This window comes from Anoplophora glabripennis, unplaced genomic scaffold (assembly GCF_000390285.2).
Source record: "Anoplophora glabripennis isolate ALB-LARVAE unplaced genomic scaffold, Agla_2.0 scaffold35, whole genome shotgun sequence".
Classification (NCBI taxonomy): Eukaryota; Metazoa; Arthropoda; class Insecta; order Coleoptera; family Cerambycidae; genus Anoplophora; species Anoplophora glabripennis.
Window position 1 is genome coordinate 541,210 of NW_019417117.1, and position 15,031 is coordinate 556,240.

Below are 15,031 nucleotides of genomic sequence, written 5' to 3' on the forward strand. Positions count from 1 at the left end.
CTTTTGATTTTTTAGCTGATACCTTCATGAATATAATGGTAGTGTAGTAAAGGGCCATTTGTTTTTTATGAGTAAGTGTTAGTTTGTTTGCTATTAAACAATTCCTACTCAGGTTTTAATTATCGCAGAATAATTGATACGCCTGAAACAAAAGTAGTGTAAAATTCAATAAATGACGGTACTCAAATAAATTTTTTTATGTTACATTTAGTTTAATTTGAAATAACTAATAGCATGCATATTACTAACATTTAATCTGTATAAACATTTATTTAAATACTTCTATATACCAGAACGGTTGTGGGCAATAGAAAGTTTATGACCTAAACTGCTTATGAGACTTATAAGCTTAGTTTTATCAACTTCGTTGTTTTAACCCTTTTAAACTTTTATTTTAGGTTAGAAACATTTTTGTCCATAGCTGTATTATTAACAGTAGCCTCAAAACCATAGTAATGGGTTATCCATTTTCTCCTTGGGAAAGTAGAGTTTAAAAAAACACAGTGAATATTTAAATTTCGATGGAACTTTCATTTCATAATAAAGTCTGGACTATGCCATTATGCGTGAAAAACAATATCATTCAAATATCCTCCACGGAATCGTTTGCAGGACTCGATCTTTTTGAGGTAATTTTCATAGACTTTTTCACACAATTTGGGCAATAATTTGGCCATAACTTGACGTATCTCGTCCTTCAATTACTCCAAAATTGTGGGATTGTACGCAAACCATGGTCTTTCGCATAGCCCCACAAAAAGAAATCCAGAGGCGTTAAATCGTAGGATTTTGGTGGCCAAGCCACATCGCCGAATCTCGAAATTACGCGTCTCGGGAATTTCTTGCGCAATAGAGCCATAACTGGCCGCGTTGTGTAGCATGTAGCCCCATTTTGTTGCAACCACATATCGTCCAGATCAAAATCTTCAATTTCAGGTCAAAAAAAGTCGATGATCATGGCAGCATACCGCTGAGAATTGATGGTAACGGTGGCTCCTTCGTCGTTCTTGAAGAACTACGGCTCGATGAAGCCGCTGGCGCAAAATGCACACCAAAGAGTCACTTTCTGCGGGTCCAATGGTCTCTCAGCGGTCAGTCGCGGCTGCTCACTACCCGAGATTTGTCAATTTTGCTTATTAACGTAGCAGCCGAGAGTGAAAAAAATCCGGATTGGTGGCCTGTTGTTCCAGCACCCAATTGGTGTACTTACGGCGCAATCTATGGTCAGCTGGCTTGATTTCTTACGGGAGTTGGATTTTATACGGATGAAGATGCAAGTCCAAATGCAAAATGCTCCACAATGTATGACAGGCCCAAATGCTGAGCTCGACTTGGAGTTGAAAGATTCGGATCACCGTTAACACTTTCACTCACAGCAGCCATATTTTCGGTTGAACGAACAAAACGATGATGCACAGGTCTTACGATGTCTGTTACCGATCCAGTCTCTTGGAATTTTCTCACTGTATTGGTGGTTGTTTGCCGGGATGCATAATTTAATAATTGGGGTGATGCTTACCCTTGCTTGGGGGTGAAAGTGGCGGAGTCAAAAATACCAGCAAAGAATGTCCCTCTTTAATCTAAAATCGACAGGTCTGAGCGTTTTTCTACAATCTTGACGCAGTTCCTGAAAATGGCTCTGTTTCGTTTTCATTTGGTGTTCATTTGGCCAACAACATATTTTAATTATTTATGTCCTCAAACAATTTTATTATATTGATGGTAAATTTTGGTTATTACATATCAAAAAACATTTACATTTTCATTCAAATATTTTACTGCTCGCCAAGAACCAACGGGTAGGTATGAGCATATCCTTGCCAGGAAAGGATGAGGAAAGGTTGTTGGGTTACGTTAGAAAAGTTATTAAATAAAAATAATCGACAATAAAATAATTCCACATTGCTGCACTGCACTGCTAGGCAATTTGTCAACGACGGCAATTTATGGCCCAGTGCGGCTTTGTTTATGCGGCGTTTGCCCGCGCGCGCATTCTTCAACTGGTCGTATACATTTCTACCACCTGCACGTTTAGTGTGACCAGATCTGTATAGCTAAATAAATATGGGAACAAGTTTTTCAAATATTTGAATGCCGAGTTGCTGCATAGCGACCGAACCTGGTACATACTGCCAACCTCTTGGTTCTTCAATTGAGTTCGGAAAGACTATACTTAGGTATATCAGTTCATTTCAATCGGTTCATCCGTTTGAAAACAACGACAAAATAGGTTGATTTCTATTTTCGTTACAACTGAATTTTTGTCATAACAGCCATCTGCACGATGATTTTATAGAAGTGTCCACACAAAAATTGCTCTCCTGCTTTATATAAAATTTTCGGTGACGTAAAGAAAATAAAATGTGTACCATTAACATTGAATTTATTGTACTCATAACATACTCAAATGAAACAAAATAATTTTACAAGAGTGTCAGACTAAAAATCTACTCGTTAGTAACCACAATTAAAAGATTAAAAAATAAAATTCTCACTACAATTCAGTAAATACAAATGGCTAATATCTTTGGCGCAGTCTCGCTTAAAAATCTCAAATAATAAGTACGCACGTAAAATACTGATAATTTTATTTTTTAAGTTATGAACTATTCACAGAGTTGAGTACGACTCTAGCCCGACACTACCAGTAACACATTATTGTTAAAATTAATAGAAACATAGACCTAATCAGTTTTTAAATACATCTCATCGTTAACAATAAATACTAGAAAAAAAAAATACATAGAAAATATCACTTTACACGACTATTTTAAGAGCCTTAAACGTGTCAAAGCTGTGAATCCTTAAAACAGCAATAAATGACAGCAACCCGCGTAAATTTCACGGTTCGTGCAGCTTGAGGAAGTTTTCCAATGTCCTAGGTATCTGATTCTTGTAGGGGATTTTGTTTTTGCTAATGACGGTGGCGCACAAACATTTCAAGGTGATGTAATTTAAGATGTGTATTTCTGACGAGGATTGCCTGGATATCTCGAGGATGGCGTCGCGGGGAGTCTTACCTGTGGCGTTCGGTTGGTCGATGTGCGCGCCGTATTCCAGCAGGAGTTTGATCAGCTGCAAAATAAACGGTTGAAAACCGAAGCTACCCAGATGGATATTACAATGTGTCTTGTTGGAAAAGTTTATTTAGGGGTTAGGGGTGCTAATGTTTAAAAAACCATGATTTTTCGGGTTGTCATGCCATGGCCTATTTACCTGGTGTCCGCAAAATGCAGACCTACATTGCACTTCCTTAGCCTTAGCTAGGAATCTTTGACCTGCCCTTGTTCCCGGGCTAGGGATTGTGGGGAAGGACTCGCTTTCAGAACCCTTAGGTTTACCCTGATGTCTGCTCCTCAGACAATGAAAATGCTGACAGTGTAGAACGGCAAAATTTTTGGAAGCTTGGATATTTGGAAGCACTATGGAAAGTCTCAGAGGACCACCATTGTCTGAGGAATCTTTGACCTGCCCTTGTTCTCGGGCTAGGGTCTGTGGGGAAGTTCTAACTTTCAGAACCCTTAGGCTTACCCTAATGTCTGCTCCTCAGACAATGAAGATGCTGACAGTGTAGAACGGCAAAATTTTTGGAAGCTTGGATATTTGGAAGCACTATGGAAAGTCTCAGAGGACCACCATTGTCTGAGGAGCGGTTCCGTCTGTAGGAGTCTTAGAATCAACAAGAACTGAAGTTAACATCAGAGCGGGCTTAGGGGTAGGGGTAGGTCAAACGTTCCTAGCTATGTCCAAGGAAATGCAAAGTTACAGGGTTACATTGCACTTCCTATCGGTATTTTAAATTATTTATGGGTAGATTTTTGGAGCTTATAATAATATACAGAGTGTCCTAGAGCATGTAGCATCAAAAGGATTGTAAATTTTGGAAGCACGACAAATATTTTTAAAATCATTATTTCTTAAACAAAAAACATATTTTTTTTTTTTCAATAAAACGGATAAAATTGATCATTACTTTTTATACAGGGTGCAGCAATATTCTACTGATAGGTGTTCCTTTGATTAAAAACAAGAAACAAATTTCATTTTGTAAATATGTGTCTGCAAATGCTTTGTTCTTGAGATACAGAGTGATCGTTTTTTACAGTTACAATTTTACTCAAAGCTACCCAACAAGTCACACACAAACGTGACTATCTTTAGTCAAAATTTTGACAAATGTAACATTGACAATTTTTTTGTTAAGTTGTGAATCGTTTTGTATATGAAACTACTCACCCGATCTGAATAATTATATGCCAAAGTTGCCAGCAGCAACGGCGACCAACCGAGTTCGTTTCTTGCATTGACAGGAGCGCCGCATTCTAGCAGACACCTGACGACGTTCTCGTCAGGGAAAATCATCTAAAATATGCCGCGATCAGTAATTAAAGTCACCAGCGTTTCATTTTTGGACTTACGATTGGTTCTTCGTCCATAAAATAGCTGGACCTGATGGTGTTCAGCTTCGAGACACACAGGTGCAATATGCTGTCCTCTTGCGCTGCACACCTCACGTTTTTTCTGACTAAGTCCGTTATTAATTGCTTTACGATCGTTTTGTCTTCTTCAGTCGTGGACGTCGCCAACATTAGGTATATGAGGTGTGTGACGCATTTCAATATTTTGTCGAAGAAGTCTGCTTGACGCTTGTACACCGGCCTAATTTTCAGTAGTTGCCGCATCTCTGAAATATACAAGAACATTCTAGTATAAGGTGGATGAAAACCGATGCGTTTGGGGAGATTCATAAAAACAATTGAACGAACGTCAGATTGAAAACGCTTGGCCTAAACTAAATTTTTGAGGAAAAAACTGATTTCAAAATGATATAGGAACTCATTAGAAACATTTGCCTTTCATTGGTAAAGTTCTGATATCCGAACGTAAAAATTTCCATTTTTTCCATTTCCGGGGTCAAAAATATACAGGGTTCCATTTAAAATTTTTAGGTTGACCTCTAAATGACCTTGAAGGTCATAATCAAGGTCACATTGGACGTAAAATTTTCCGCTCTTACCATTTCTGGGGTCAAAAGTATACGGTTCCATTTAAAATTTTCAACGTGACCTCTAAATGGCCTTCAAGGTCATGGTCAAGGGCACCGTTGGATTGCTCATTCAAAACCCTGCAATTTTTGTCCTAATCATTATTTTGTTTGAGCAGTATTTTCTGAGATAGAGGGGGGGGGTTCCACACTTTTTGAAAAACCTGTATATTTTAAACAGCGGTTACAGTTTCTCTTGTAGAACATGTAATTAAGTTTTTTTTATTTGCGAAAAAATTAGGAATAATAGTCAAATGAAATCAAATATGAATCATTTTTAAAAAAAAAACTTGTTGAAAACTACTGACTTCACTATTGGGATTTAAGTATAAAATAATTTGTGGTCAATTGATTTTCAAGATAAGTGTTGTGGTTTGTGGTAAACATGTAATTCTTTAATTCTTTGGTGCACATGCATAAATGACTATCTTCCATGTGCACACAGCGACAGCATTTTTAATTACAAGTCTAGCATTATACAATTTGGAAAAAAATTTGAAATAAATTCATTCCTAGGCACATATTTTTTTCTTCAATTGTTTGTCTATGATGATATTACCACACAAATGCATTTTATTTTTCCCTATTTCAACGCTTTGTTTACTTACTTTTACTTTAAATAAGAAAACGATATCCTTGTTTCTCCGCCACTGGTTTTTCAATTTGGACTGTGTGCATAGAGAACTAGGAGAAATATTCGAAAAAGATTTGGAAAAATTTGTCCGGGTATTTAAAAAAGTTGTTTTATTTTTGTTAATTTCAACGCCCTGTATCTCATAAACAGTGGCTTTCTGCGCCTAAATTCATAGAGCAAAGTAATGTTAATTTTTGTTGTTTACTACTTTTCCGAAGTTTGTCTATTACAATCTGGACCACCCTGTATACTATATACAGTGAAAATTGGTTATAACGACATGGCTTTGTATGACATATTGAATATAACGACGGAATTTGGAAGTCACGATTTAACCCTATAGAAATACCATATTAAAAATATAATTTACTACAACACCGTCTACAAAAAAATGTTTAAAATTGGAAATAGATAGTGAATTATGAAAGTAAAAGAATTTTACAATTTTTGTTATTTAATTATAAGTAAAAAAATCAGTGACAGAAAGAAAATTAAATTTGAAGAAATAAAAGAAATTGTTGAAGACAAGAATTTAGATAAAGTATATTTCAAAGGTGAGAAGGCCATAGAAGAAATCATAATATTCATAAGGAGACAAAATTGGGTGACGTAAGTAAATACCATTTGTTTCGAAAATGATACGGGGGGTAGGGTAAACCATACAATTATTGGACAGTGATAGTTATTGGACATGAACACTTCGAAGGTGCCTATTTAGTGTTTCACTTAGTTTTATTTTAAGTAAACATTGACTGTAGCACCATCTATTATTATTCTTTGAAAATAATTGTAGTCACGGTGAACATTTCACAAGATGTCTCTGTAAATTACAGAAATTTGCAGTGATGGTCTGTCATGGCAGATTTCTTAAGAATTCGTTAAGACACGAATTTTACATCGTGCAATATTTTTCGAAGCTGTAGTGATTTAATCGAAATTTGAGTTATTAAATGTTTAACGGTAGGTTTATTTTACTGAAACGTGTATTTTTTATAAAAAACAGTCAATTATTTATAATAATTAGTCTATGTCCAATAACTATATCAATGGTGTTCTGAATTTTAGTTATTGGACAAGTGTCCAATAACTGTAATTTTGGCTTGGTGTGATTTATTTATCCTTTTTTAACACATACCTATGTTACTCTAATAAAGCTCTCTTTTTATCTCATTCATTTGACCTGTTTATACAGTTATTGGACAGGAGTGTCCAACGATTATCTTCTCCTGTCCAATTACTGTATAACCTAGAGGGGTATTTTCTAGCATGCCTCAGAAAAGGAACTACAATCTTGATTTAGTGGAAAAGGCTGTAAGTAGAGTTAATCAGGCCAAGGATCTTACAGATCTGTATCACAAAAATATGGAATACCAAAATCAACAATAGAATTCAGGTTAAAAAATCGTGGTCATCGGGACTCATCTGGACCTCCTACAGTTTTATCAGAAAAGGAGGAGGAAATTCTGTCCGGTTAATAACCACCATATTCACATTCCAGAAGAAGATGACGACTTATATCTATGTCACATATGCTGCAAAACAGAAAATGATGAAATTTTAGAGAATGAAGACAGCGACATTGAAAATGAACAAGGTGAATCTGACGAAGAAAAAATAGAAAATGAGGAAGAAGAGAAAGAAGAAATAGATAGGCTTTATGAGTTGTTTAAACAAACACGCAAGGAACATTTTTATTAAGCGGTCAGACACCTATTAAAGTGTCTTTTTTATAGAATTTCTGTTACCTAATGTGTCCAATAACTAATATTAAACCGTCCAATAACTAACAAATAGGTCCAATAACTGTATTTTTTGCATTAAAGTTATAAATACATTTCTACAAAACACATGTTAAAGTTTTATTATAATTAGTAACTATTATCTTAATGTACACGAATTAGGCTATGGCTGGATGTATTTATTTTCATTTGTTTCATTGCAACGTTCATATGTGATTTAGAGTATTCAGTATTTTTCTTAAGTGTCCAATAATTATGCAGTTTACCCTAAATGAAAATTTATTTTCCTACTTTAGGTACAATATGAAAATCAAAATATTTCCTAAACGGGTTGAGATATTGAGATGCGATTTTGACCAGTTTTATTTTAACTAAATGTTGGTTATAATGACTAAGAAAAAAGTATATCGTTCCACTTTCCAAGAAAAATTAAGAAATAGGTTTCAACATATCACCATTTTGTACCTTTATTAACCAAAATGATGCAAAACTACGAGAACTTATATCTGTTGCAAATAAAATATATGGGGTTGAACAAGTATGGGGTAATAAAGTGTTCCTATATCATTTTCCGCAAAAACAGACAAGATGCCACTTTTTTTGTAATAAAATAAAATTTTCAGACATTTCTTTTTAAATTGATATTCAACTACTTCTTGACTGCCTATTTTGATTCCACAGGACTTTTTATCAACCCTTGTACAATTGTTTAAAACTTACCCACAATATCTTCTGTTATCAGTCTAAAGGTAGATACCACGTCATGAAATCGTTGTTTTGTATTTTCCTCTTTATTTAACGTTGACGTTACGTTATAGTCAATCATAAGTCGAACGAGAGCTTGTGCAGTAAAACAGGTATCAGTGTAAAGGATAGAATCTTTTTCCACTCTAATTTCCAGAGCTCGTTTCCATAAATCTATGCACTGTTGATACCGTATCACATCTGCATAAGACGCGCCCCTGTACATAAGCCTAAAAAAATTACAATTTCACATTTCACCTTGTGGTTCTGGTTCCATATCCTACCTGAATATAGTGTCTTTGTGGTGTGGCCCTAATATCCGTTCCGCCATAATAAGGCTTTGCGTTCTAGCTAAGTCTAAGTCTGTGGCGAGATTCTCTAGTTCCTCCAAAGTCTCAAATTCTTTCTGATATCTATAACCCTCCCGCAGCGGCATAAATGGTTGTTTTGGCAATAACCCTGCACATGACTACAATCAGTAACCTCATCCTCCATCGACTGTAATATAGTTTACGCAAATAAAAAGTTTAAAGGTTGTGGCGCTAACCTCGGGATATCTCAAACCGTGAAATAACGTTTGGCGAATTAGATTTATTACTTCATGTGATTGTATGTTTAAAAATAACAATTTTTTTTAATGTAAGAAATATTGTGGGGAACAACTACTATGTTAGCTACATGCAGTAAATAGCTAAGACCATTCATCAGCAGCATCGCCAAACATAGACCAGATTCAAACTTATTAGTTCTTGTCAGTATGTCACAGTCGATGAACAATTTAGCTATTTGGGTGCCTATCTACAGTATCTACCTACATGTTTTGTGTTTGCGTGTGTGTGTGTGGGTAAGATATAATCTACAAGGTATATGCCATAATTGAAATGTCATTACTGGATGAGGTATATGCTATAAAAGCATGACTACTTTGCAGGTTAGATCTCACCCGTAAGAAGTTCATACCTATACGACAGTCCTAAAAGTGTATTATACAACCATTTTGGGTGAATCAAGCTTTAACTATTTTTTGAATTTTCTTAATAAATCATGTACCATTTCCTGTGTACAGGGCCATACTGATTTGTTTTAAAATTTATATTTGTTTACTATTTTTGCATAAGTTAACGTTGCTTTAGTAATTTTTTGTAATAAAGCTTCGCAGATAAGGAGAAAAAGTAACCCTTTTTCCACTCAACTTGTATACCATTGGGCAATCGTGGTTAAGGACTTAATTTTTTTTTGTGTGTAAAAATGCATAGCAGATCGAAGTCTAAAAAATCACGTTAGAACAATAAGATATAAAAAGTATTGATCGTATGGGAAACAATCATTAAATTTTAATTAATTTAATTTATTTTAATTTCACATAAGTCATCTCAATCATCTCCGAAATTCTAAAAAAATGCGAAACAGTAATGAGGTGACTTTTGAAACATCATTATTAATTTTATAAAATTCACCTCAAGACGAACGGCACTGTTACATCTTCTCTAACTATCCCTTTAATAACACAAGTTTTTCTCATTCGTACTTTTTGTCACTGAAAAAATCATACAACTTAATTTTTTAAGTGTTCTTCGGCCGTTTCACGAATTATTATCGTTAATTTTAGCTAATGATCAAATTACTTTTATAAAAGTAAAACATGGTATGGACTATTTGTTATATTTTTATCCATACATGGTACGGCTAAGGTTGACCGATTTTAAAAATGTGGCGTTATTAAAAGATTAATGGTAGTAGGGTCTTTCCATGTCAAATCGACCAATGGTTGGAATCAACCCCTTACAATTTGGGCGAAATTTGGTCAAAAGTTTTCCTTTATCATAAAGCAAAGATCTGCCAAAGGAAAAAATTTTCAAAAATTTGTTTCCAAAGTTATTCAAAATTCAAAATTTTACTATTTTTTCAATTTTTCAAGTTTATTTTTTAAATATCTCAAATTATTATAGTTACAGAAATGAGCTTGTGTTTGTTTTAAAGAGGATACTTGGGGCTATGAAAAAAAATATATATTCCGAAAAATAATTTTGAAAAATAAAATATTTGCAGAATTTTGAATTTTTAAAAATCGTCAAAATCGACTATCGACATTAAAATTTTGGCTCAATTTTTTTTATAAAATATCTTCAAATGATATTAAAAGGTCCTGAAATTTTCAGTTGCGTTTTTTTCAAAAAAATAAAAAAACTTTTTAATCGCTAAATCAAGTAAAGTTAAGAAAACAAAAACAAACACAAGCTCAATTTTGTAACTACAATAGTTTTCGAGATATTTCAAAAATAAACTTGAAAAATTGGAAAAATAGTGAAACTTTGAATTTTGAATACTTAACGGAATTTTTTTTTTTTAATTTTATTAATTATTAGTTAGTATTATTAAGTACTTATATATTATTATTAAGGGGTATTAGGTATTATTATTAAGTACATATTTATACAAACTTTAAAGGGTGAATCTTTGACTAATTTTAAGATAAAAAGTTCATATTGGGAAACTGAAAGTATTGATGATGTGAAACTCAAATACTTACTTTTTTTTTTGTTTAATGTTAGAAGACGCGACATACAGTGTTGTACCTGGATTTAAATAACCATAACTTTTTTGTGTCACACTGTATGTCATTTTTGACTAAATATAACCCGGAATCTGGAATTTAGGGAGGGTAGCTTAAAAGCTACATCACTTAGGCCCCATTGGGCCCCTCGTACTGCCTCCATAAACATACCTATTCTTCATTCAATTTTACGTACAAAAGAAAAAAAATGTGGCGTTATTAAAAGATTAATGGTAGTAGGGTCTTTCCATGTCAAATCGACCAATGGTTGTAATCGACCCCTTTCAATTTGGACAAAATTTGGTCAAAAGTTTTCCTACATCATAAAGTAAAGATCTGCAGAAGGAAAAAAATTTCAAAAATTTTTTTCCAGTTATTCTAAATTAAAAATTTCACTATTTTTCCAAATTTTCAAGTTTATTTTTTAAATATCTCGAAAACTATTATAGTTACAGAAATGAGCTTGTGTTTGTTTTAAAGAGGATACTTGGGGCTATGAAAAAATATATATATTCCGAAAAATTAATTTTGAAAAATAAAATATTTCCAGAATTTTGAATTTTTAAAAATAGTCAAAATCGACTATCGACATTAAAATTTTGGCTCATTTTTTTTTATAAAATATCTTAAATTTTTTTTTAATCGCTAAAACAAGTAAAGTTAAGAAAACAAAAACAAACACAAGCTCATTTCTGTAACTACAATAGTTTTCGAGATATTTCAAAAATAAACTTGAAAAATTGGAAACAGTGAAATTTTGAATTTTGAATAACATTGGAAACAAATTTTTAAAATTTTTTTCCTTTGGCAGATCTTTGCTTTATGATAAAGGAAAGCTTTTGACCAAATTTCGTCCAAATTGAAAGGGGTCGATTCCAACCAAAGGTCGATTTGACATGGAATGTCCCATTATTTAATTTATACTATATTTGTTTCAATCACATTTTTTAGAATTACTTTATTATTTAATATAAAATCAACCAATTTAGCTTTTCTTGATATTTTCATTTCTAATAGTAAAATTTCAATAAGAAATACAGTGTTTATTAAGTACATATTTATACAAACTTTAAAGGGTGAATCTTTGACTAATTTTAAGATAAAAAGTTCATATTGGGAAACTGAAAGTATTGATGATGTGAAACTCAAATACTTACTTAGTTTTTTTTTTAATATTAGAAGACGTGACGTACAGTGTTGTACCTGGATTTAAATAACCATAACTTTTTTGTGTCGCACTGTATGTCATTTTTGACTAAACATAACCCGGAATCTGGAATTTAGGGAGGGTAGCTTAAAAGCTACATCACTTAGGCCCCATTGGGCCCCTCGTACTGCCTCCATAAACATACCTATTCTTCATTCAATTTTACGTACAAAAGATACTCTCAGTATGTGTCATTGAAAGCAGCAGTTTTTGTAAAAAAAACGGGTTTAGTGTTAAACCTGAGTTAGAATTTTGTAAGTTGAATCATTAAGAGTTTTTGAAAAATAAGCGAAAAAGAGTCATGTGCTAAGCTACACTATCGCTTTACAAATTACAATCACCAAATTAGTGAAAATCAGAAAAAAATTGAAATTTGTAAAAAGCGTGCTGCATCTTTCCTCTTGGCGCCCTCTAACATTAAACAAAAAACTAAGTAAATATATGAGTTTCTCATCAATAGTCCCAGTTTCCCGAATTTCGTCAAATTGTCTTGTTATTGAACAAAAATATAATCAAAATACCAAACAAAAATTTTTTTTGGATGCTCTGTATCTCAAGAACCAAGCCGTTGCTGATCCATGTTCATATGAACTTTTAATCTTAAAATTAGTCAAAGTCAAAGTTTGTACAAGTACTTAATAAATATCCTGTATATTCACATATTTTTATTTAGTTAAAATGCGTACCAGCTGCTTTAATAAAGCCACAGATTATTGGTATCTAAATAAGATTGAAATGAAACTAAATTTGGAAAAAAATCTGTTTTTTTTCAAATGACATGAAAATTGTCTAGATTTAAATAAAGAAATGTTAAAAAAACTTTTATCCTTGAGCAAATATCTTCATTTTCTTTGAAAACAAAACTGCACCTTCGCAACTTAATTTTTTTTATCATAAAGATAAATAATTTTTTAAGATTTTTTTTAGCTTTGTAATTCTGTTTTGTTTTTATTGAATGTTTAATTTGAACTTCAGTAATTAATTTTAAATATAAATATGAGTTATCTGTAATTTAAAAATTAATTCACAATATAAAAATGAAATAAAGCGTTTTCGTTTTAAGAAACTTGTAATGGAACACTTTTTTAGTTAAATCATCTTATTTCTATACCGAGACACTTAGATCGAGGTAACATTAAGAATACAAATACGATTTTTATCGAATGAAATGGTACAAATGCGGAATTTCTATTTTCAAGATTCAAACTAATATTCTTTTTTTTTTCTGTACATATGTTGAGAAAAACAAGTTGTTTTCTGCCTTTAAGTCTTTCCTGCCATTAAAAAAAAAAATTAAAGTTGCTCAGTCTCCTATGATGAAATTAAATTTATCTTCTAACAAAGAGTTTAAAATATCGTTTGCGCAAGTGTTGAAAAATATAGAGTAGATACTAAAGAACATTTTCAAGAAAATTGTAAATATTCAACACAACCAGAAAATTTAACATGTTTGAATAAAGAAAATTTTCATAATTTTCAAAAAAATTCAAGAATTGAGCACTAATTGCGGTTAAAGTTTGATTCACCAAAACTGAAACACCCTGTACAACTATTATTCAAAGTATTTCCACTATTACCCTTTTACTAATAATTCCCAACAAAAATAATAATTTCAATGAATAAAACAATGACTTACCATGAGTTTGCCTCATTGCCAATGCCTCTTTCCAGTGAAACTTGGCTACAGCCAAGTCATTGTGTTCGTCCAAGTAAGTTGCCCCCATCAGTTCATGGGCATTCGCCAGTTGTTCGGGAGAGTAACAAATATTTTTTATCAGATAATCAAATATTCGAGTGGCTCCTTTCAAACAAGCCATTTGTAAAGCATCGTCGCCGTGCCTAGACTTCGCATTATAATCCGCCCCATTTCTCAACAGCAATTTTGTGGTTTCTAATCTAAAATTAGCAATAAGACAATTCAGTTTTATTAATTCTATGGAAATATTTACCTGTGTTCTTGAATGGCATAATGTAGAGCAGTTTTATTTTGTATATCTCTGGCGTTTACATCAGCCCCGTTTAGTAATAAGAATTCACACAACGAAGCACTTTGTACGGAGTTTATTAAGCATGTACCACCATTATAATTTGGTCTGTTGATGTCAGCTCCATGTTCGACTAAATACTTAACGATTTCAAAGTGTGTCATAAAACAAGCAGATCGTACAGGTGTGGAACCTGTGTCTGATACTGCGTTGATATCCGCACCGTGTTTGAGCAGAATTTCAACAACTGAGAGCTTTCCTGAGACAGCAGCACACCACAGTGGGGTGACAACATGTGTAGATCTAAAAGTAATTAGTATTATATTACGGCCTACCTTGAATTTTAGGTTAATTCCTTTACCTGTCTTCTTGAACCTCATATAGACCTTTCTGTTCAATATCAGCACGACATACTGATATTAAATAATCTACGATTTCCGTTTGCCCCTTTTTACATGCAATGAACAGGGGAGTACAACCCACTTTAATGCGATTTACAATATCCCTTCTAGTTTCCACCGGGTATTTTTCCAGTTTATTTCGAAGAGTATACGGTAACCTAGCACCAGGTACAGCATGTTTACATTCTTCTATCAAATCGTGAAATATACAATCTTTTTCATTTATAGGATCGATCTTTTTCCACATATTCAGAGAGCGTAGGAAAGCTATTTTTAAATAATTGTTTTTTATTATGACAGAAAAGAGAATCAACCATGACACACTTTCTACCAACTTCCTAATTTTCATAGATTTTCCCTAGCGTATCTCACAATTATGACGTTTACTTGCTTAAGTAAACAAAATATTTTAGCTTTTTAAATACTACAAAACACAACACGATATTATCTAGAAAAAAATGTAGGAGCAGCACATATTTTTTTCACTTTCTATGTACAAGGCTCACAGTACTGTACTGTACGTTTGGTTGCATAATACTTTAATGTAAATTTGGTTGCATAACCAATAGGTAATGGGGGAAAGTCCTATTACCATAAAATATATGTTTATTTTAAGTTAATATTCTAAATTAAAATCATATTGCCATAAATATTAAATAACTTTTAACTTGAACCTATTTCAAGACATAAATTATATTTAAAATAAATTTAAATGCATAATAA

The 15,031-nt window shown here is 32.8% G+C and overlaps 1 protein-coding gene across 1 annotated transcript; it reads right to left on the reverse strand.

The window, feature by feature from the left end:
• Positions 1–2,387: 2,387 nt before the first annotated feature.
• On the reverse strand, positions 2,388–14,770 carry LOC108912351 (protein fem-1 homolog C). Its single transcript, XM_018717563.1, has 8 exons — positions 14,269–14,770; positions 13,872–14,210; positions 13,559–13,818; positions 8,446–8,620; positions 8,138–8,391; positions 4,419–4,684; positions 4,237–4,362; positions 2,388–3,075 (listed from the first exon to the last, which is right to left on the reverse strand). The coding sequence occupies exons 1-8, from the start codon at positions 14,655–14,657 to the stop codon at positions 2,842–2,844; spliced, it is 2,043 nt and encodes a 680-aa protein (XP_018573079.1). The 5' UTR covers positions 14,658–14,770; the 3' UTR covers positions 2,388–2,841.
• Positions 14,771–15,031: the final 261 nt, after the last annotated feature.